General features: G+C 32.8%; 1 protein-coding gene across 1 annotated transcript; it reads left to right on the plus strand.

Annotated features, from left to right (window-relative positions):
• Positions 1–124: 124 nt before the first annotated feature.
• LOC102802941 (uncharacterized) lies at positions 125–25,224 on the plus strand. The gene is made up of 10 exons (XM_006821911.3): positions 125–239; positions 2,287–2,629; positions 3,229–3,382; positions 3,811–3,932; positions 4,289–4,462; positions 5,295–5,383; positions 9,449–9,671; positions 10,450–10,572; positions 20,778–20,940; positions 21,329–25,224. Exons 1-10 carry the CDS (start codon positions 132–134, stop codon positions 21,522–21,524), a joined length of 1,695 nt encoding a protein of 564 aa, XP_006821974.1. The 5' UTR covers positions 125–131; the 3' UTR covers positions 21,525–25,224.
• Positions 25,225–25,899: the final 675 nt, after the last annotated feature.

Below are 25,899 nucleotides of genomic sequence, written 5' to 3' on the forward strand. Positions count from 1 at the left end.
CAATGAATTAATATGGAAAGTAAATGTTTTTCCACATTTAAGCTTTTAGATTACATAATTTTATTTTTTATGTAAGAAAACGTGGAAGAATTGTTTTTTTTTTCATTTCCCATGATTCAAAGTGTGCCAACATGGCGGCCACCACGGAACGCGAAATTCGTAAACTCAGGAAGAAACTTCGACAGATTGAGAGTTTAGAGCACGCTGATCGTGAATTGAACGACGAAGAATTAGGAAAAGTAAGTGAAACTGCACCAACCACTAAATTTATATTTAACGTAGACGATTTTCAACGAATGAAATATTATGGCATACTCTGTCTTTTTTTGTTTGCGCCACCAACGGTTGAATCCAATATTTTGAAGAGGCATTTAAAACTTCCTTTTGTCGCGTCAGGTGTACACACACAGATATGTGCTGATATCTAAACATCTCTCTCAATGATTACAGAACTATATATAATGTGTGCATGCTTTTTAAACAAATCAACTTAGATAAATTAGTGTAGTGTATTTACTCCATTTTATGCATGCATGTGCTTACCTTAGTTTATACCACAGTCCCTCAACACCCTGTGGTTGTACCAAGGTTTTTCTTACGTACTGTGGTCAAAATAATTAATTCAGTATACCATATTTGGTTCATTAGTAATGCGTACATTTACGTAAATGTTAGTGGTGTGTGTATGGCCTAAAGAAGTAATAGCGAGTGCAGTCACGGTTCTAGTAACTGTGGTGCAATCGATCATAATAACTCACAAGACTATGATATCATTATCAGCATAATTATAATTAACCAATCACAAGTTAGACTATTAAACCTCAGGTTAACATTCAACGTTAATCATGATTCGCCGGTAAATTTATCTACAGAACTAAAGCAAGGTTGCGACTATTGGTTTGGTGTATGTAAATCCATCGTTTTTCGTCAGTTGAGCAGCAATTTTGCCTCAGCCTAATAGTGTCGTCCCTATTAGTAAAAATTAAATCAACGACCATGGTACATGTATGAGACATTTCCTTGCTACAGTGATTACCGTAAATTCTATACAGAGTATGTACAGTACCAGTTTTAGAAAGGCTGTGCTGAGCTAAATTCAATTTACATGTACATTTGTATACTCAGAACAAGTCACTGTTTAGATCTTACCAGGTCTAGGGAAATCTAGATTGCTACACTTGGTTGTAACCACTTGAAGCTACATGTGCATACTTGTACACAATGTATACAGTAATGGGTTGATCTGGTATATAGAAGTGAATATTAAATTAACATTACCGCTGCATAAACAATATTGGGTCGATAGTATTCTTGCGAGAGTGCCTTATTTCATTATTACATGTACCCTGTAGACTACATGTACATGTATAATTTGGATAATTGCTAGTCAATGTGGGATTTTCCAAAATCCAATTACAACAAAGGTTTGTAGTAATTATTAGACATTGTGACCTTGTGAAAATCCAACATAAATCGCTATGGCCAATGTGTATAAGGTCTGGTAATCGAGTAAGCCTGTCTATTGTAATTAGTAATGTGAGCTATTTATGAGTGCCTCATTCTCCTTTAACTGTGTGGGGGAAGGGAAGGTTCGGATCTTCTCAGTCACGGAAGTGAAGACTGAAACGGACACATCATGTAAGCTAGAGCTCAATCTCGTTTATTCTTCAACAACAACGTAATACAGATGTTAACTCATAAACAACTGGAAAGCAACTGCTCAAAACGAGCGCAAAAACATGTTGATTGAAATGTCCAATGTATATAAGTAGTCTTTCAAAATCGTTGGTACCTCAGAAGTTCAACATCACATACATGTACATTAACATAGATAATTAGGATACATGTATGTAGTATATAACTGCACTCTGATTCATTGTCAATTCTAGTCAATAACTTTTAATTAGCATAATCTCCCGGAGTGATTCCGCTCTGGTTTTCACTCCAACGCAGGAGGTCATCTGCAGTTGCGTCCAGTTGGGATTTCTTTAGCGGTCAGATTAGTTTTCGCGATCACGCTATTTCTTTTTGTAAAACAAAAAAGAAGTCCTGACTTTGCAAGTCTATGAAATTTACAGCATTTTTACTTTACATTTTAAGCTGATAAAAAGTTAGATAAAATCAACCATACATTGATTTTACAGCAGCCTTATTTCCCAATTTTTTGTTTATTTTAGTAATATGGAAAATCAGCAAAATATTATTAATAAATAGTACTGATCAAATTATTTAGTTTTGTATTCCTCAAGTGACTATGTTTCACTCTTAATAATAAATTGTTTGCAGGTTGCCAAGAAAGACAGCATTAGAATTACACTACAGGAAATACTTGCACAGTTCACAGAATCTGAAGATGATCATCAGAATTCCAGTACCGACAGCTTGGAACAGCTTTCTGGCACAGAAAGCATGCTTGAAAACACTTCACATAGCTTGTCCCAAGACTCCACATTCAGCCACGACGAACGCATTATAAAACGGAAACTTAATGATGAAGAGTCAATTGAAGAAATACCTAGTGCGGTTATTGATGACAGTCATGTACCAGTAGAACCACACCCAGCCAAAATTTCAAAAAAGGAACTGCAGCCTTCAAATCGTGGTGACAGTCAAAACGAAGAAATTAAAGGTGCTTACATTTCATCGTATTTATTGCCCAATCGAATACAGTTCGAAAATAAAGATTTATGGATTGACCTTCTTGTGTTCGTTCGTATCCAGCCATATTTCACACATGCTTGGACCAATAAAGCTCAAAATGCACACATACATCAGACATATCAAAATGCACATGCATGATCCAATTCAAGATAGCCAAATGTTTTCCAGAACAGGATCTCAGTCGTGTTGATGGTTTTCGTTTAAACTTTGTACATACATTGAACTTGTTACACATCATTTAGTTTTTCAGGTTGAGTTCAAACAAATTGTTTCAAGGAATGCAGTTGAGATTCCGTATCTGACATTCTTTTAAACTCCACTTGTATATCATAGTTGACACACTGGCATACATAAATGGCTGAAGGGTTGAAAAATGTTTTCTGCCTTTTCTGCGACTGAACGCACACCTGGATCTTGAGACACTCTAACAAACAAAAATATTTGTAACCCCTAATTGTTTTGCTGTTTTAAAATATAATTTTTATTTTATATAAGTTGAATATAAATCTGATTTTTTTGTGAAATTTCAAATCATTCTAACTTACTGGTAATACACTATTATTTCAGGCAAAAAGAAAACACAAACTGTCAGTAGACAAAGCCAAATGTTAGAAGCACAGAAAGTGTGGAGAAGTAGTAAATTTACCGTTCGTCAACTTGAAGGCCATAATGACCTCATATGTGCAGTGGATTGTGATGAATCAGTCATTGTAACAGGAAGGTAAAGCTAGCTATGTTCACACTTATATTTTCCTACTCTAACCAAACTATTATCATCGCTGCATTTTCGGAATCACTTTCCTGCAAAACATCGTCATTGAGTTGGACAAATATATTTAGTTTCTGCAAAATCTGAGGTTTTTACATGTAGGTACAGATTTGACAATTTATTTGTAACAAAAACAAGCACTAGGGTCTGGAAAAACACATTCTGTGTTTCTGTCCTGCCAAAAAAAAAATAAATAAATTTGCACCCAGGACATAATAACAAGTGTAATTCACCAGGAAATGTTCTCTTATTTTAATCAAAATGCTAGTGTTTATCTTGCATCCAATGATTTTTTTCCTCCTTATTGTACATGTACATTAGGTTATTAATTTAAAAAAATTTGCCTTCTCTGGTTCTAACTTCTTGTGTTTCACATCTAGTCGGGATACTATGGTAAAAATCTGGGATGGGGATATCGGTTGTGAACTTCGAAGTCTTGGAGGACATACTGGTACGGTCACTGGTGTGCGTTTATTGAAACAAGATGAAAGTGGAAGATTGGGTGAGTGTCAATAGTTTTAGATTTGGCAGTGGCGAGGCTGCCATAGGCCATCGAACTATGACATCATTTTAATAAATGTTACTCAGTGACCAACACTAGCTCACGATCTACTGTGGATACATTGTCCATAAATTGTTTTATTAACATGAATACGTACATGTATATTTAATACCAACTGCAGTGAAAAATGCCATTGTATTATCAACTACTAGTACCGGTCGTAACTGCGCATACTCGTAAAACATAAACAATTGCGATTAACAAATATCTACTAAAAAATGACTACCGAATATCTAAATTGTGTTTGAAGTCATTGAAGTGCGAACTGACTTGCATTTAATATGTTCTCTTGTCAGCTCCACGACTAGAAGTCGATAAAACTCACCAGATTGCCATCAGCTGTTCACTAGACTGCTCCATCAAACTGTGGAATTTGACAACTGGAGAGATGATAAAATCCATCTATACATTCAACCCATTGTTGTGTATTTCATATTTACCAGAAGATTACTTGATTGCATCTGGTTCAGGTAAGTTTTGTTTTGGATCTTAATGTTTGCTTGAAATTGAAAAATTGGGGATGTTTAGAAGTTTAAATAAACTTTTATAGCAGTCCTTTCATTATTTATTGTTTGGGCTTGTAGACTTTGACATTCTTAATTAATATTCAAGACAATTGTACATTAATATAAAATATTGAGATTGGAAACGTATGCTACATTTAAATGCTTGGATCTGATGGTGCAAAACATGATTTTATTGTCTAGGTACAAATGTATGTCCTATCTTAATTTGTCTCAGTATGCATGTACTGTAGATATACATGTATTGCTAATACCATTCATGTGTTCTTACCATGAAAATATAAGTTCATGTTAATGATTTATTTTACCAGACTAGAAAAAAGTCACATATTCAACACCACAATTCAATATGATCTCACACGATGTGTACAACACATGTAAAATACATTAGTTGCTTACAAAAATTTGAGCATGTGCTGTTTGACAGAAGAAAATAACAAATTTCACTCATGAAAAAATGCAAAGAACACACATTGATTGATGAGATGAAATTTCAGATGTACATTAATAAGAATATTCAATGTTCTTATCGGGGAATAAAGACATGTGCACAATTGTTCCATCAGTTTAGAAAGTACAAGACAATTACCCATCCATGGGTGTCTTGAGACTCACGTATGAAGTATTTTGTTCCTCTAATAATAGAGTGTATTATTATATCGCATTCTTTGTGAGACAATTTGTTTCTTGACAGTAAAAAACCCATGACAAAAAATTAATCCATGTTTGGTGAGAACTCTAAATATTATTGAATTGAATGATATTTTTGATTTGCTAGATGGTGGTAAAATTGAACTTTGGAATATTATTGATGGTACTAGTCTGCATTCAGAGATAGCATATGATGCTGAAGTTACTGATATGCAGGTATCCTATCTTGTCATTCCATATTTACATGAAATCTTGTCATTCCATATTTACATGAAATCTTGTCATACCACATTTACATGAAATCTTGTCATTCCATATTTACATGAAATCTTGTCATACCACATTTACATGAAATCTTGTCATTCCATATTTACATGAAATCTTGTCATTCCATATTTACATGAAATCTTGTCATTCCATATTTACATGAAATCTTGTCATACCACATTTACATGAAATCTTGTCATTCTATATTTACATGAAATCTTGTCATACCACATTTACATGAAATCTTGTCATTCCATATTTACATGAAATCTTGTCATTCCATATTTACATGAAATCTTGTCATTCCATATTTACATGAAATCTTGTCATTCCATATTTACATGAAATCTTGTCATTCCATATTTACATGAAATCTTGTCATTCCATATTTACATGAAATCTTGTCATTCCACATTTACATGAAAACTTGTCATTCCATATTTACATGAAATCTTGTCATTCCATATTTACATGAAATCTTGTCATACCACATTTACATGAAATCTTGTCATTCCATATTTACATGAAATCTTGTCATTCCATATTTACATGAAATCTTGTCATTCCATATTTACATGAAATCTTGTCATTCCATATTTACATGAAATCTTGTCATTCCATATTTACATGAAATCTTGTCATTCCATATTTACATGAAATCTTGTCATTCCACATTTACATGAAATCTTGTCATTCCATATTTACATGAAATCTTGTCATTCCATATTTACATGAAATCTTGTCATTCCATATTTACATGAAATCTTGTCATTCCATATTTACATGAAATCTTGTCATTCCATATTTACATGAAATCTTGTCATTCCATATTTACATGAAATCTTGTCATTCCATATTTACATGAAATCTTGTCATTCCATATTTACATGAAATCTTGTCATTCCATATTTACATGAAATCTTGTCATTCCATATTTACATGAAATCTTGTCATTCCATATTTACATGAAATCTTGTCATTCCATATTTACATGAAATCTTGTCATACCACATTTACATGAAATCTTGTCATTCCATATTTACATGAAATCTTGTCATTCCATATTTACATGAAATCTTGTCATACCACATTTACATGAAATCTTGTCATTCCATATTTACATGAAATCTTGTCATTCCATATTTACATGAAATCTTGTCATTCCACATTTACATGAAATCTTGTCATTCCATATTTACATGAAATCTTGTCATTCCACATTTACATGAAATCTTGTCATTCCATATTTACATGAAATCTTGTCATTCCATGTTTACATGAAATCTTGTCATTCCACATTTACATGAAATCTTGTCATTCCATATTTACATGAAATCTTGTCATTCCATATTTACATGAAATCTTGTCATTCCACATTTACATGAAATCTTGTCATTCCATATTTACATGAAATCTTGTCATTCCATATTTACGCCCTGGAGACATAATATACCCTTCATACCACATTTACATGAAAGTAACCACCTGTATTCTGTGTGTTTGTCATGGGGCCAATTTAGTTTACAAACATTACAAATTGTTGTATTAGTAATTGCAAGTCATTCAGCATGAATGAATGAATGAATAAATAAATAAATAAATAAATAAATAAATACTAAAATATTAAATGGCATTGAAAGCACATATGGATGGATATCATTTTTCATATGGATATCTTTTTTTTTTCATATCATGGATATCATTTTTTTTTCATATCATGGATATCATTTTTTTCATATCGTGGATATCATTTCTTTTCATATCATGGATATCATTTCTTTTTTATATCATGGATAGCATTTCTTTTCATATCATGGATATCATTTCTTTTCATATCATGGATATCATTTCTTTTCATATCGTGGATATCATTTCTTTTCATATCGTGGATATCATTTCTTTTCATATCATAGATATCATTTCTTTTCATATCATAGATATCATTTCTTTTCATATCATGGATATCATTTCTTTTCATATCGTGGTTATCATTTCTTTTCATATCGTGGATATCATTTCTTTTCATATCGTGGATATCATTTCTTTTCATATCGTGGATATCATTTCTTTTCATATCGTGGATATCATTTCTTTTCATATCATGGATATCATTTCTTTTCATATCATGGATATCATTTCTTTTCATATCATGAATATCATTTCTTTCCATATCATAGATATCATTTCTTTTCATATCATAGATATCATTTCTTTTCATATCATGGATATCATTTCTTTCCATATCATGGATATCATTTCTTTCCATATCATAGATATCATTTCTTTTCATATCATAGATATCATTTCTTTCCATATCATAGATATCATTTCTTTTCATATCATAGATATCATTTCTTTCCATATCATAGATATCATTTCTTTTCATATCATGGATATCATGCTTTTCATATCATGGATATCATTTCTTTTCATATCATGGATATCATTTCTTTCCATATCATAGATATCATTTCTTTTCATATCATGGATATCATGCTTTCCATATCATGGATATCATGCTTTCCATATCATGGATATCATTTCTTTTCATATCATATATATCATTTCTTTCCATATCATAGATATCATTTCTTTTCATATCATGGATATCATGCTTTCCATATCATGGATATCATGCTTTCCATATCATGGATATCATTTCTTTTCATATCATAGATATCATTTCTTTTCATATCATAGATATCATGCTTTTCATATCATGGATATCATGCTTTCCATATCATGGATATCATGCTTTCCATATCATGGATATCATGCTTTTCATATCATGAATATCATTTCTTTTCATATCATGGATATATTTCTTTTCATATCATGGATATATTTCTTTTCATATCATGGATATCATGCTTTCCATATCATGGATATCATTTCTTTTCATATCATAGATATCATTTCTTTTCATATCATAGATATCATTTCTTTTCATATCATGGATATCATGCTTTCCATATCATGGATATCATGCTTTCCATATCATGGATATCATTTCTTTTCATATCATAGATATCATTTCTTTTCATATCATAGATATCATGCTTTTCATATCATGGATATCATGCTTTCCATATCATGGATATCATGCTTTCCATATCATGGATATCATGCTTTTCATATCATGAATATCATTTCTTTTCATATCATGGATATATTTCTTTTCATATCATGGATATATTTCTTTTCATATCATGGATATCATTTCTTTTCATATCATGGATATCATTTCTTTTCATATCATGGATATCATTTCTTTTCATATCATGGATATCATTTCTTTTCATATCATGGATATATTTCTTTTCATATCATGGATATCATGCTTTCCATATCATAGATATCATTTCTTTTCATATCATGGATATATTTCTTTTCATATCATGGATATCATTTCTTTTCATATCATGGATATATTTCTTTTCATATCATAGATATCATTTCTTTCCATATCATAGATATCATTTTTTTTCATGGCGATTTTCCACCAAGAAAAATTGTTTCTTTTCCTTCCTTTTAGGCATTTGTTTCTAATGAGTGCTCTAACAGATCAAATGGAAAATTTGCATGTAGTATGCCAATACTTAATTTGAGAAAAATGAAACAAGCTGAACAGTCAATGGCATTTTTAATTTTTGGCAGAAATTACCAAAATGAATAGTGTCTGCCTAAATGTAATAGCTTCACAATAACTGCAAGTAATGATGGCTTATTGATTGAAATGTACAACAGATAAATTTCTGTCACTTGACCTTAAATGCATACCATCCACATAGACATTATCAAGCAATACAATAACCCATTTCCGCTTTGACCCTGCTGATGGTGCTTGTGATCGACTTTGATACAAGTTTGCTGTAGGTTTTGTTAGATGCAAACATATTTTCTGATGTTTTTTTTCTGTGACACAATGCACGAAAAAACACAGTTGTATGTATTTCTGTTAGACATAATGAGCATAGTTGAAAATACAGTACTTAAAATTACATTATTATTTAGCTTTGCAGTAAAAACTGTATTGTAAGTTCATCGGCTGATGGCTTACTCAAAGTATGGCAATTACGTGGTTACCAACTCAGTTTGGTCTTCGTCTCAGAAGATGTGTCTTCCTCTACTAGTTCTATAATCACATTACGTAAGATCCACTGCCTTGCTGCACACCAAGATGTAATATTCTATGGGGACAATGGTGTCAATGTAAAAGTACTTCAATGGAAAACAGGTCAGTATGTCGAGCATTATTGGGAATAAATTGAAAATCTTGTCCATTCTGCTGTCATGGCTTTAAAGTACTGGCTACATGTATATACCAAATGTGACTTTAGGCTTGTACATTGAGTACAAATTGTTGGATGGTTAATGTGCTTTTTAAAAAAATGCTTTTTGTACTTTCAAGATTGAGACAAACTCTTCAATTTTTTACTACTTTTTCGTAAGAAATCTGATAAATTTATCAATTAGATAACTGCATATTACCACCAGAGTGCACTTTTTAAAGATCAAATGTTCTGTTGTATGTGAATTCACAGTTCCTCTATTCATCTATGTGAATTCACAGTCTCTGTATTCATCTATGTGAATTCACAGCCCCTGTATTCATCTATGTGAATTCACAGCCCCTGTATTCATCTATGTGAATTCACAGCCCCTGTATTCATCTATGTGAATTCACAGCCCCTGTATTCATCTATGTGAATTCACAGCCCCTGTATTCATCTATGTGAATTCACAGCCCCTGTATTCATCTATGTGAATTCACAGCCTTTGTATTCATCTATGTGAATTCACAGTCCCTGTATTCATCTATGTGAATTCACAGTCCCTGTATCATCTGTGGTGACTTGAGTTGTTTATAATATATAAATTACTGACGTGTCATAACAGCTCAGAGGTCTCACTGCTTATAGTGTATTTTCATTCTGGACAGTCAATAATGGTGAGTTCTATCAGCATCAATGTTTTTGTGAGTGCTTTATAAGTGTTTTCTTTTTCATTTACAGCTAATTTACATAAATTAAGAAATCATCTCGATGACTTTGGCAGTACAGATGCTATGTATATTCAGAATGATGTCATGGTATGTTCTGGATTTGACTTGGATCATGGACATGGCTATATCAATGGTATGTATACATTAAAACTTCACTGTTTTGGAGTTCCTTCTTCTTAAATACCAATTTACATTAGCATGACACGATGGACTTTTATTGAAACGGCCACATTTTATTAGTTCACAAGTTGTTTGTACTGTATGATGGACAATATTTCAAGCTTTCAATATTTGGCATCTTCACCAGCCAAAGACCATTTATTCGGCCGAAGCCTCAACATTAATCCTTGGCAGATTTCTTTCTGAATGCCGTACAATTATAAGATTCATTTGCCTTACCCAATCAGAACTCACTTTAGAACGATATATAACTTGGTAAAATCATGGCGCCAACTCGGTAGAATAAAAAGAAATTAATGTGTTGCTAGCTTTTTCTCTGTGAAAGAGCTTACTGACCATTAAAAAAAAAACTTACTGCTGTATCTAAGGGAAATGATGTGTTAGTTGCAACGAAGAACGGATTGTAAAAAACGATATGTTATTTGTTTGAACAGTTTTGTCAGTTTACTAAAACACAGTTTGCACAAATATTTAAACATTCCATAGTCTTCATTTACTTGTCCACAAACAATTTTCAATATTCTGTTCCTGACCCCCGTTGAATCAGCGCAAGTCCGACAAGTCGCCATTGTTTTAATCTGTGATGACCCCCGGATCTTCACATTTATGATACAGCAACACTGATTGGTAGCGCCAGCTTCTTTGCACGTCCAATCAAATGACTCAATTTAACTGCAGTGAAATACAGCTTTTCCTAACACGATCACGCACGGGTTCGTGGACCGGTTATGAATGGCCGGCTTTAGCGAAACTGGGCGATGAGATTTTGGTGTAGCTGATGAGTGCAGAGTTTGGTTTAAATGTGTGTATACTGCAATATGTGTTCGACATCTTCATTTCAGTTCAATATTTTCATCTATTTGTGGTTAAAAGTGATTGTATAGCGGTTGAGGATTTTGACTCCATATTAATAGGTCCTAGGATATTTTGGTAAGTTCTGGCTTTGGGAGGTTTGAATATTGAGTCAAACAGAAGAATATGGTATATTAATTAATTTAATATTTATATTATATGTATACAAGTTAACACCTTTTGTGTCAAAGTTGTACCTTATGGCAATTTTACGTAAGCAAGAACTTTATTTTGATACTTGTATACATTGTACTAAGACACTGAATGAGCCTTGCACATTATTTTAAATTATCTGAATAAAATGTTACTTCCTTCGACATCAAAGTTATAAAACTTTTTAAATCAAAATCTATAAGTAGTATCAAGTTGCACATGTTCATGATAAATACTAAATACAGAAAATGTGTTATCAGATAACCTGCATGTCAACATTGGTTCAACTATTGGATGCCAGCCACAGGGCTTTGAATTGAGGATCACAAAGCTACAATTTGAAATTGTCTTATTTAACAAAAACTTAACTTCTAATGAGCTCACAATATTCTTACAGTATTTATAGAAAGAAAATGTTCTACGTAAACTTTAGGTAGAAACCTAGTCATAATTTTTGACAAAATTGGTCATAAATCGCATGACAATGTTGATTAGTTTATTACCGGTATGTACAATAATGAAGCTAATGTCTCATGGTATAATGAAATAGCATTATTTTGTGTGTTACAGTTATGCTTTTTGAGAAACGTGTCCTAATATTTCTTGAAAATTGCTATTTTTAGAACAATTCCATAGAAGCCAATGTTAAAGAAAAATTGCATTTTTTGACACTTTTTAAAACCCAGATTTTTTAAATAATTCAGAACAACAAAAAGTACTCCATCCTTAACAATATATGATTTTTTCAGTCTATGTCACCAGGCTAGATATTGCATAATATCTCTGCCATAGGAACCTGTGGTAAAAGTGATAATAGTGTCAAAACAGCGACTTTCCACTAAAATACAACCATCAATTTCTCGAAAAAAAGGCTGGTGACCCCAAACTTTTTTAGATCAATATCCTTATATTGCCTTGGAGTACAATTTATTGCAAAATGAATAAAGTCTGGGTTTTTTAATTTATGAGTAGGCTTCTACCTTAAGGTATATATTTTAGTGAAATATATATCTTAAATATGTACTGTATATTTAAGTAAATTGTATATTAAAAATGGAGCAAATGTTGCAGAGATTATTTAGAACATAAGTATGAGGTGTACCGGTACACCTCTTTCAAAGTTAAAACAAGAACCATAATATTTCTAACATAAAAGTAGTTGGTGCAATGAATTTAATCTTAAGATTTACAAATGGTGTGTTTCTAATCTCTGTTTATATTGATACATATTGTCACAATTGGTCTGGGACTGTGTGATATTGTAAATTTCTTCACTTTAGGATCAGAAAAAAAACTATTTGTTTTGCTGGTCACCTTGCCCATCAACTAAAAATGTGTACCTCTTTTTTAAGGTGTTTTGTCAGAAAAAAGAAAAACAATTGATACTCGATGATAATTAAAATAAAGAGGATCAGAAAATAACTTTAAAATTAAAACAACATGTATGTTAGAAAAGGAATCATTCGGAAACCTTGTCTTAGCTTCAGCATAAATCACAATGCAAAAATGCTAAAGTGTGAACTTGAGTGTGCTACTGTCAATTACTCTCACCTAGTCTGATTTACTGATCTCAAATTAACAAATTCAAATCTGATTCTATATATGTATGGTATCTTTTATCTTTTATATTGAATTCAACACTATTACCTTACCTAAATAATGTTGTTACATTTGTAATAAAGTCCCTCCATTTTAAATATTGCTCTAAGTTCAATGTTACCAAAAAAGCTCTTTGGTAACATTGAACCGGGTGATGATTAAGGCTTATCTCAGATTTGTTTTTCTTATGTCCTTACGTTTTTTGTGTGTAACTTGCTTGTTTTGATATCTTTATAATAAACCTATACTACACTCATTACTATGTTATAGATTCTGTATACAATTGAATGTATAAACATTATGTGAACTTGTCAGTGCTACACGTACCTTGGATGATCTGTCTTTACTTACAACAATATTCAATGGTCTGATGTTGTCAAGAGACTTCTGAGTAATAAATTTACACTGAGCATTGTAAATCACAATTCTACCCTCAGCGTCACAAGAACGCTTATTATTACAAATATACATATTATCATTTCCATCAATTCCTACACCATAGGGTGGATATAATTCTCCTCTTTTATCTGTGGGATAAAAGTATTCTTTAAGTTTCAAATCTGGGTAGAGTATATGAATACATGCATCATTGACAGTATCCATCCCTGTGTCAGATACAATCACACAGTCCCGACTGTTGACAGTTAAGTACAGACACCCTTTAAATTTCTTATCTTCCTTTGGTTGATATTGTGTAATGAAGTCACCGTCTGTGGTGTACTTCTTTACACTCGTATCACCATTACATGTTATTATTACATGGTTACCATCATTGGTCAGTGTAATGGCTGTAGGGTTGACAAATTCTTCCTTTGGGAATGTGGTAATCAGTTTACTATTCTGATTACATACTATTATTTTCTTACTTATTTTATCGGTGATATAATACTTTCCATCAGTTGATGCAGCAACATCATATGGTTTCATATTTGGTTGAGGATAACCTTTGTCAGTGATTGAACTTATTGAAAATTGTATATTGCATTTCCAATCCATAATTGTTACACAATTTGAGATATTATTTGCTACAACTATATCTTTCTCATGATTAAGAGTAATCCCACTTGGTCCACCATACCTTTTCGAAGCTAATGGTACTAGTTCAAATGGTCTTCCTTGGGTTATAGATGGTTGCATCAATTGAGGGACTGGTAAACAAATAAACATAAAAACATGATTATGCAGGGAAAAGAAAATCCCACAGTATTTATCAAAGCCATATACTGACCACCGTATCCACCCTTTGATAGATACTCTTCCAATTAAACTTGCATGATGTAACAAGTAAAATGGAGTTCCATGAAGCATCAAGGACGGAAATTTCATAGGGGTTCTTTTCCTGGTGTGTCACATATAGATATTTTGTTTTTTAACGAACTGCTCAGAAAGTTTTCCCATTGCAAAATTGGATAAAAACTTGCTGACATGAGTGGACATTGCTTACCTTGTTTCGCTGCTGATACAGATGTGTCTCCATCTGAAGCTGCCTCATTTCTTTTTTTACCTGATAAGAAATCATAAATTCAAACGTATCACATGTATTCACATTTATTTATTTAGAAGACCATTAGAGCTAGTCCCATTTACAGACTCTACTAGAGAATATTCCGTCATCTTATGGAAAATTCGCTGCTGACTGTGACAATACTTTTTTGACTCTGATTGACTGACATGTTTTGCGTCCCCATCCCGCAAGACTCCTTCTCACAAACTGGGTACCATGTGTTTGGTAGTTTTGTCAAAAAGTTCTTGTGTTTAAACTTGTTATAGGAAGGTTTCTGGTGATGGGATCGCACCCACATTCTGCTTGATGCGAGGAAAACACCCTAACCACTGCACCACACCCAAGTGATTATTTTATTCTTACTTGCACTTTTAACATACTTTTCCACTTTTACTGCAAGTTTTTTCACCTTCGCTACTTCAAGAATTTCTGAGAGATAGGACATGTTGTTTTCAGAAATTACATTTGCATCATTGAGTGCATGGATCAGGTCAGCTGGATGTTTCAATGCTGCAATCCTTCTCTCTTCTAGTTTTGGTTTACTTTGTCGTTTCAGGCTGTTGAATACTTCTGCATGTAAATGAATTTTACATTATTAACAAGTGGGTATATATATTTCTTAAAAAAAATTAAAATGCAATTATGCATTATTCTAATTTTTTTTTTTTTAATTGGTCTAATCTCAATATGCATTTAATACGAATTTAAGATTGAAAAAAGATCATCAATTGATACGATACTTATTAGTTATTTCTCGTCATCCACTACATTAAAAAATTAAATGAACAAACACATTTTGTGGGAAGAACATGGCTAATTTACATTAAATAAAAGTTTGAGTTTTACCAAAAATATGTCTAGGTATAGTTATCAGAAACACAATCATTTTTTTTTTCAAATCATTTTTGTTATGCCTACCATATTTGCTCTATTAGTAGTAAATGCATTTATAAAAATGACAGAGGTGTATCTATGATAAAAATAAAGTGACAATCGTATTTGAAGTGACATCATTAATTATTCATACAATGTGCATAACTTCTCCACCAATCGGAATACCCAATACATCACACTGTTTACGCTCTTTTTTTTTAAAAGTGGCTGCAATCATTGTGTTAACACAGGTGGCGCTATTCAGCACAGACCTGTGTCTTATGACGCATAACTAGCCTCTGAAGGCTAAATATCCATCTGCCACCATTTTTCTCAGCGTTTCTGCCGTGGAACTATATAAAAGTATTTTTCTTGTTTTGAACACATCCTCCCCCGATTTTTAGCAAGATTTAATCTTTAATGAGTTGATCAATTAAAATAACACACAAAACTCATCAGTATATCTTATTTTATTAACATTAAAATGCATGTAAATTGGGAGGTCAAAGGTCTAATTTTCCTCAATATTGCATTGACACGCAGATCGCTGCAAACCAACCGAATAGCGCCACCTGTGTTGACACAAAGTGGAAATAGTTCCGACCACTTTTCCCATAGTTCCACGTGCGGTATGTGTCAGATCGGTTGGTTTGCGGCGATCTGCATGTCAATGGGCTGCAATTGACTTCAAAATCAAAAACTTACCATCGTTTATTTCAGCACTAATTTCCTCAATAAATGTAGAAAATTTATCTGTATCATTATCAAGATCTTCATCTTCTATAGATTCTGTACTCAAGTTTTCATCCTTTTTTCTTGTTGCCATTTTGGTTTCCTTTTTTGCAAAAAAACTTAAATTATGTTCTGTTTTTTAATAATATATATTTAAATACTCTAATTCTTTATTTACAACAGACTGTAGGCCATTGGCTTTATGTGCCTTTGAAAATACCAATAAAGTTAACTGTACATAGTAATAATAGTAGCAATAAATATTGATGATAATATGTACAATAATGTGCTATGTGATAATTGCATTGCGTCTGTTAAATGAGATACTCAAATTTTGCCAAGTTTTGAATAGTGTTTGGATTGACGAGTTGTTGTACTGACAATTGTAATTATATTGTAAGGTTGGCATTCAACAAGGGATTGAAACTCTTTTCCTGATTTAGAGATATTACATTGAATTTTGGATGTCTAGGTATATTACATGAATTGAACCTTGATGCAGGTAAATAAGTTGTGGATTATACCAACTTGTTGAAAATATTAAGAAGAGGCTAAATGACCCCTTACAGGTAATTAGGTACTAATTACAAGCTCCATTGTCATCAGTTTGTATTGTATTTTGTCATTTCAGGTGACTTCATAGTTGTTTTTTGAAAGTATGCTGGTTGGTTTTGCATATTTAACTACTGGTGTTTCAGTTAAAAATTCACATTTCCCATATTTCTGTCTGTGTTAATTTAATTTATTGTGGAATTAGCTTGTCAATAATGCCATATTAATTAAAAAAAAAAAGAACAGGAAGTAGATTCTTGCATACTCGAAATATATTCTACTTGCAGCAGTCTCTTCAAACTAGATGCCACATCTTCAAACACAAGACTTATTATTGCATATTGTCTTAGATAGCATTAAGGAGAAGGGTTTAAGGTAGCAAGACTATTATTTGTGTTGAAAATTATGATTTTCACATTTATTTATTAATTGATGAAATGCACTATAAACTTTCAAATGTAAGTTGGTTAGATTGTAGATTTTCTGAAGGGAAGCAATGTTTATTCGCCATCATATTCTTTATGTTGATATTTGTATTCTGTGACTGTTTGCACCTTGGTTTCACGTTGCCGACTGCTTGATTGTTTCATGGCCTTAGAATTAACTGCTGCCCGTCTGCATTTTGGGATCTTGCACTCATTCGCCATCTTGTGTAATCCGTAATGTTAGGATGTGTTATCATTAGCTATCTGACATGCAATGAGTGTTTACAAACACTTGACTGGTCGGTCTCCGCCCCTGTTTGTTTCACAGATTAGTCATTTACATATCAATGTGTCAGACACAAGGTCATGCATCCATTTTAAAAATCATTGATTTTGGTGTTCTCATCTACCGAATTTAACAAATTATAGCTATCCCATTCGATTATTTTTTTGGTTTCCAATAGCTTCATTTGGATGCTCCTACACATAATGTTAAAACAGACCTTGATGTGAAAACAAAATGGTTGCCCCGATAAACAAGCTTGAAAGTCGTTGCTGTGACTTCATGGACGTTTTCTAGGAGTTTATGTTTTTCAAAATGCGAGGTCTTCAACAAAAAAATAACGTATACTTATTGATTCCAAGAATATACACTTTTTGTAGGCATTTAGTCACAATTAGAAGATGAAAACAAGTATGCTACCTTAAGTATGTACATGTAACGGGTGTTTTCTATGTGCTGTATATTTGGCCGTGAACAGACTACGATACTGATAAATCTACATCTTAAGAAAGAGACCAATTTAAATTAATTTAAAAAATAAAATCCAGCACTGATGTCTCTACAATGCTCATAAATTTGATTGTGAAATTCTAGGCTCCTACCTGCTGGTAATGTTTAGTGTGTTTCAATCCAATGTCCAGGCACTTAGGAATGCCGTTTAATTCTTGAGGTATTGTGAAGTGAAAATATTCTTGTGACCTTTGATATACAGTGCAATGTGCACACAAGGACCTATGGCAAGGCGTGAGGTCATTAAAGGCCTTGCCCTCAAAAGATCTCACACACCTCCCACAGACTGTATTTATTTGGCCTCAGAGCGGTTGCCCAGAATACGTATGCTATTTAAGGCAAAAATATACAAAGAAAAAACATGTTTACCAAAGATCCCTGAAATCGAATCGAGAATCTGTATTTAAAACTTGCACAGCATCTACATGAAATACTATATTGCCTATATCGTACACTAATTGTGTACATAATATACTGCTAACCATTTAATATAAATTGTATATAATTCCATTGCTTCAGTCAAAATAAACTATTTAGTAAAAAAGTAAAACATGTACATTGTGATAGTATTTTTGTTGGTATGGATTGCATTCATTATAATGTTTTTTGAGTGTTATTTAGTGTTTTTGAACCAAACCACAAATCTTTTCCACAAATTATTCTGATCGCAACCTGACCTATTTTGTTGTGTATTAACTAAATTTTTATTGTCTTCATTCAGTTAATCCTGTTATTCCTTAATAAAATAACCCAGAAACTTCTTGTCTGGATACATAAGTAAAATAGGAACATTCTATAAATTATGAAGACTTGTTTTGCAATATAATTTGGAATCAAATAACCCAAGTGGCTAATTTGATATGACACAATATAATGTTTACATAGAGTTCTTTGGTTACGATACCAGCTGACCTGTATTGTGAAATCTGGTGATATTGCATGCTGTCCCCTATTTCTGTGTCCCAACAATACAAAAATTTCACTATTTTGTGTGTATACTTGATTATCATTGAGTGTCTGGAAAATAGGCATGAGAATACTTTAAAAACAAATCTAAACATTGATTTTTAACCAAAACGCATAACTAAATGGCAAACATAGAAACCCAAATATATATCCTTACCATGTTTAAACAAAATCAACCCAAGAATGCTCTGAGTGGTTTAGGGCAAAAGTTGGCGTTATTTTGTTTTTATTCTGGTCCGCCGGAACCAACATTATTAACGATGATGCAATCAAAAACAATTATTTAAACAGAAGCTAGATACATGGCAAGGCCTAAATAGTTTCACTATGTTTATTTTAGTGTGGACCTTACCAAAAGCTAGGTGCATGGCAAGGCCGAAATAGTTTCACTATGTTAATTTTAGTGTGGACCTTATCAGAAGCTAGGTACATAGCAAGGCTGAAATAGTTTTACTATGTTCATTGTAGTGTGTATCGTACCAGAAGCTAGGTGCATGGCAAGGGCGAAATAGTTTCACTATGATCATTGTAGTGTGTATTGTACCAGAAGCTAGGTGCAAGGCCGAAATAGTTTCACTATGTTCATTGTAGTGTGGACCTTACCAGAAGCTAGATGCATGGCAAGGCCGAAATAGTTTCACTATGATCATTGTAGTGTGGACCATACCAGAAGCTAGATGCATGGCAAGGCCGAAATAGTTTCACTATGATCATTGTAGTGTGTATTGTACCAGAAGCTAGGTGCAAGGCCGAAATAGTTTCACTATGTTCATTGTAGTGTGGACCTTACCAGAAGCTAGATGCATGGCAAGGCCGAAATAGTTTCACTATGATCATTGTAGTGTGGACCATACCAGAAGCTAGATGCATGGCAAGGGCGAAATAGTTTCACTATGATCATTGTAGTGTGTATTGTACCAGAAGCTAGGTGCAAGGGCGAAATAGTTTCACTATGTTCATTGTAGTGTGTATTGTACCAGAAGCTAGGTGCAAGGCCGAAATAGTTTCACTATGTTCATTGTAGTGTGGACCTTACCAGAAGCTAGATGCATGGCAAGGCCGAAATAGTTTCACTATGATCATTATAGTGTGGACCATACCAGAAGCTAGATGCATGGCAAGGCCGAAATAGTTTCACTATGATCATTGTAGTGTGTATTGTACCAGAAGCTAGGTGCAAGGCCGAAATAGTTTCACTATGATCATTGTAGTGTGTATTGTACCAGAAGCTAGGTGCAAGGCCGAAATAGTTTCACTATGTTCATTGTAGTGTGGACCTTACCAGAAGCTAGATGCATGGCAAGGCCGAAATAGTTTCACTATGATCATTGTAGTGTGGACCATACCAGAAGCTAGATGCATGGCAAGGCCGAAATAGTTTCACTATGATCATTGTAGTGTGTATTGTACCAGAAGCTAGGTGCAAGGCCGAAATAGTTTCACTATGTTCATTGTAGTGTGGACCTTACCAGAAGCTAGATGCATGGCAAGGCCTAAATAGTTTCACTATGTTCATTGTAGTGTGTATTGTACCAGAAGCTAGGTGCAAGGTCGAAATAGTTTCACTATGTTCATTTTAGTGTGGACCATACCAGAAGGTGGGTGCATGGCAAGGCCTGAATAGTTTCACTATGTTCATTGTAGTGTGAACCTTACCAGAAGGTGGGTGCATGGCAAGGTCTAAATTGTTTCACTGTGTTTCATTGTAGTATGGACCATACCAGGAGAGCATTACTTGGGAACTTTAAATGACAAATCTACCAGTCATATTTACGCTATTTCTTCAACAAAAACCAAGATTGGAACTTACAGAATAATAACTGGTGGGAATGAACTGAAACTATGGGATCAGATACACCAAAATTCAAAGATGTAAGTTGTACTTCATTGTATTAGCATTTCATACAATGCCAAATAAGGAATCGCTCATTATCATTAAACCTAGGTGTGGTACAGTGTTAGTGTTAATGAGTTGGTGGGTTTTGTCCTCCCTGATTGTTCACTCAGTATCCAATTCCCATTCTCAGTGCATGAACCAATGTATCATCATTGCAGGGGATGACTGCAGATTACCTCTGGATGATTGGCTCATTTCTCTTACTTGTCATAGTGTTCCTGATTTGTTATTGGGCTGGTTATGTGTTGATCTAAATAAAGTCATGTTGCCCTGCAAATGAAAACTTTTACACATCTTTCTTTCTGTCGAATTACCAAAGGGTTTACTTATAATTACTTATCTGTGTTTTTTTCATTGTGTTAGACCCAAGGGCAGTTATGGCATTGACTTCAACTGGTCGTACACGATAAAACCTACTGACTCTGAGTCTGAAAGTGATGCTGATTTCAGTGAAGAAGATGAAATCAACAGACCAAGATCTAGAAGACGATCGTCGGGTGGGTTGAGTCATGAACCCAAAGAAAGTGGAGGATTATGGTCCTGGTGTTCTCTGGTTTGACCGCAGTTTCTGATGGCTTGGTTTATCAACCACTTTGCAATTGAAATTGCTTCTGTTTCTTCTTGAGTGACATTTATCAATTGTCTTTTGAAACTATGACTCTGGTAAGTCATGAATACGCATCTTCAAGTCGTTTGGATGGAATTAATAGTAACAAAACTCTGTATTTTGCATTAGACTGTTTGGTGTGGGGTGCTCTGCATTTCCACTAACCCTTCCCTAGTCGCAGTTGACGAATTACAGTTTGATTTCATCATTTTCACAAATGGCTAGGACAATTTACCAACTACGAATTATTTTGAGAAATTACTTAGTGTATTGTAAAATGATATATGAACTTGTCTTTTTACTGAAAGGGCGGCAGTCGTCGCGCTGCGTCCTGTTCGATATGGGACTCATAGCGACGTATACAACGCGTGTAAAATACATTTACATGAAATTCGAACACGCACTGCTCAACAACCACCGCGCTTGAACATTGTAATTAGAATTTAATACTGAATGTTTTATTTGATGCAGGTGTGTAGCTTTTTGTCATGATTCAGGTGATTTTATTTTTCTTTATATAAATTGTATGTGAAATTGTGCTGAAAGGAAACTCATCCAACTTTTTTATTGAAATTTCAAATGCATATTCTATGGCCAAAATGGCTGCTGTAAGTTAAATGTTTCATACTACAATTAATGTTTTCATAGTCGACAATGTAATAACTTGAAAAGCAGTGCTATTTTACACATACTGTACTTGTTCTATTAGAAGCACATCTCCAATAGAAGCAGAGATAACCAAAAGCCACATTTGTTGTATACTGAGTCATTCAAATATTACTTATTTTGACCATAGCATGTGCTACTAATAGACCAAATACGGTAGACCCAATAAGTCTAGCATCCTAAATTTTACAAAACCAAAAGTAGTGATTTGTTTAGTTTTTTAAATTAAATTGTTAACAGCATTATCACAGTGTCAAATCTCAAAAATTACGCTAATTCAACCACACATATTCTAAAAATATTGGCAATATTAGAAAAGTTGACCCAAGATGGCCGTTCTCTCTAAATACATGCGACCTACAGTTTGCTATTGTAGAACCAGCTGGTTTTCACCGTAATTCAACTCACAAAATTAAGACTTGCTTATTCTGGTATCAAATTAGATAAAACAGTTTGAAATACAATGCATTGCAAACACTTTTTTTAAACAAAGATAAAAAGGTGAGATGGGCTTATAATATTTTATCAATGTATATGGTATTTTATTGAATCAGTTTATCACACAGGAAAATTGTAATTTCAGTCATTATTTTGTAGCCACCGAAATTTCTTAAGATGCTAATTTGTCACTTGACACATTGATTGTCACAACACCAATGTCTCCATGTGTTGGAATATTTTAAGGCCAGTACTGTTTTTTTTCTCTCCACCCCCCCCCCCTCCCTCTCAATTTTGATAAAGACCTGCAGCCATTAGGATATTATGTTATATGGCTTTCTAAACGTTAAGGAATCTACAGTTTAGTGAAGTGACCTTTACCCTTTCAATAAGTAAAGTTACATTGCATAAATATGTTTAAATTGACACCAGTCATTTACCACCTTGCTTTATAATCACATGTGCAATAAATTCAATTTCAATATAAATATTTTCTTCTGTATCTTGATTATTTTCCAATATTCTATTTTTATAGACCAAGGTTTTTTTTAGATAGCTATCGAGATACAGAGTGAGTCTTCCTAAATTTGAAACATGATGGTAATGGTTTTGTCTGTCAATCTTATATTTTGTATTGCTATGTCATTACTTATTGTTTATATGGGAAAAAATATTGAGCTCATTTATTCAGCTTTCTGTCATTGTTGTTTTTATCTTATAATATAATCAGTTTTATGCATAATATAACTAGCTTTATGTTAGTAATATCTCATTACTCATTCAGATTTATGCAAACATTACACACTATGGGATGTCATATACATCTATGTGACATTCCACTACCTATATGCCTAGGTACAGTGCTGGTAATATCTTATTACCTTTTCAGATTTATGCAAACATTATACACTAAAAAAGGTCATAGACATCTAAGCAGCATTCTCTTCACTATATGCCTAGGTATGATGCTAGTAATACACTCTTTATAGTAGTGTTTGTTTTGACTTTTGCACTTTTAGTGCCATCAACCGACACAACATAAACATTTTCACCAGGGGTGCTGGATGGTAAAAATCATATCCTCTTTAACCCATGTATCGCGCCTGGTATACGCTATGTAAATTCAATTTATAGGTGTAAATATAGGTGAATAACATTACATATTGTCATCTATATTTAAATAACATCTGTGGATTAACCCTATTTATTGATATTTTTAATCATGTTACAGATGGTGCTCTGTGAATGGTTGATTTTGTCAGCGATGTTTCACTGTAAAAATTGTTTCTAATCAGATTTTGAATGAAAAAATTGTGTAAAAAATATTAAAATGGTGAATTTTTTTGTTGTTTGAATTATTATATGATTACAAGAATGCAATTTATTTTCAAATTCAAACTAATCCATGAAATATAGTGGGAATTTCAATATGCAAATTTTCAAAGTCGTAACAAACATTGCTGAGAATCTTCCAAAAGATAATGCAATGTTCCAAGAAAAGTTTTAAGAGAGATCAGGGAAAAGTTTTTTGTGATCAGTTTATCTTGGTACCCAGTGTGATAAGTTTGGATACATTTCATCTTCATCGTCCATAATGAAATCGCATAGATAAATGAATGAAACATCAGCATTATTTGGATGTGTATTCACATAAATAAATAAATAAATAAAGAAAGAAAGAAATTGTTTGAAAACATTTTATATATTCTAAATTACTATACAACAAAACTCTTATTATTAATTGTTTATTGTATAATGTGTCAATTATGAATTTATAACACTGCCATTTGTTGGAAACTTTTCTTTCATTACATATTAAACTGTACACAATTGTGGTTTTTAAATGTGTGTCATGATATTCAGTTTATTTGATGTGTACTTCCCATAGCATTGTATTTCAGATTTTAGTAACTTATTTTATTTACATTGAAACCCATTTTTTCACTAGGTGTAAGGTAAATGTTGTGTTACATATAAAATAATGAACTGTTAATTTATCATGTGTTGTTAGCAATATTTTTCGATATTTTGTTTTTTCTCAAGACATTGTATTCAAGCGATGATAACAACACATGCTAAGAAAGACTCATAGGTATACGCTTGTTAGTAAACAATGACATGCTATAGCCACCTGACGTGTGCATAGGTAATGACTCCCTAGCTCACATTTAACAGAAATGTCATTGATGAGTGCATCATGAAAATACAATAGTGAAAGTAAAGTTGAAAACAAAATATTCAGATTTCAAACTACATGTACTAGTATTTGTCTTTCTCAACAGGGAATTGGTTTATAAGTAAGGTGCATGATGGGAGTAGAACGTTCTTAATAATTAACAATAGCTTAATTTGTTTTTCTTCAATTGTATATCCAGGGTTCAATGACCTTCACGTCGTGACATTACAATCACTGACTACCATGTAATAAAAGTGCATCTATTTACTACAAATTATGTATTGTATACATATGCTTTCATCTGTGTGTATTTATGAACTGTTTATGAATCTATTGGATAATAATAAACATTGAAAAGTATTTCTCGTAAAATGTGTTCACAATCATTTATTTATCAATAACTCTCAGGTGATTGGTCCAAATGAATTCTCTGTTTGTCAAAGTGAATGTAATGGTACAAATTAGCACTGATATATTCAAAGGACAGTGTTTGTTGCATTACATCCAGTTTAAATTTGGGGGGGGGTGACCTCAGAAAGTTTTCATCCTTCAAAAACAATTTTATTTTTTAATGAAGTCAAAACAAACGTGGAGTATTTGTAGTAGGTGTTTTTCTATCCAATCATAAAATAACAGAAAATGAAAAAAAACCCATCCAAAATGAGAAAATGGTTTCGTCCGAGTGTAAATATGTGCGTCAAATGAGGTCAATTTCAGGGTATGGACCTAGAGCATGCGCAGAACCCAGAAAAGTAGTTTGCACATGGGTATATTCCCCTTCATTATTACAACCAACTGCTATGCCATACTACTGTCCAATTATCAATTTGTATTTAATGGTGAATGTAGTCTGACGCCATGATCAATATTTGTCAATAAAGTTTCAATGGGGGGGGGGACTGAAGAAATTAAGTTTTTTATCCTACATTGAACTTTTGATGTTGTCCCGAAAGGACTGATAGCCATGTACACAGTACATATAAATACTGTAGAATACTTTATTTTTGTTTGAAATTACATTTCGCTATTTCCACTGAAGGATTGAAT

The sequence above is a fragment of the Saccoglossus kowalevskii genome, chromosome 15, assembly GCF_978046115.1.
Source record: "Saccoglossus kowalevskii chromosome 15, keSacKowa6.1, whole genome shotgun sequence".
NCBI classification, from domain to species: Eukaryota; Metazoa; Hemichordata; class Enteropneusta; family Harrimaniidae; genus Saccoglossus; species Saccoglossus kowalevskii.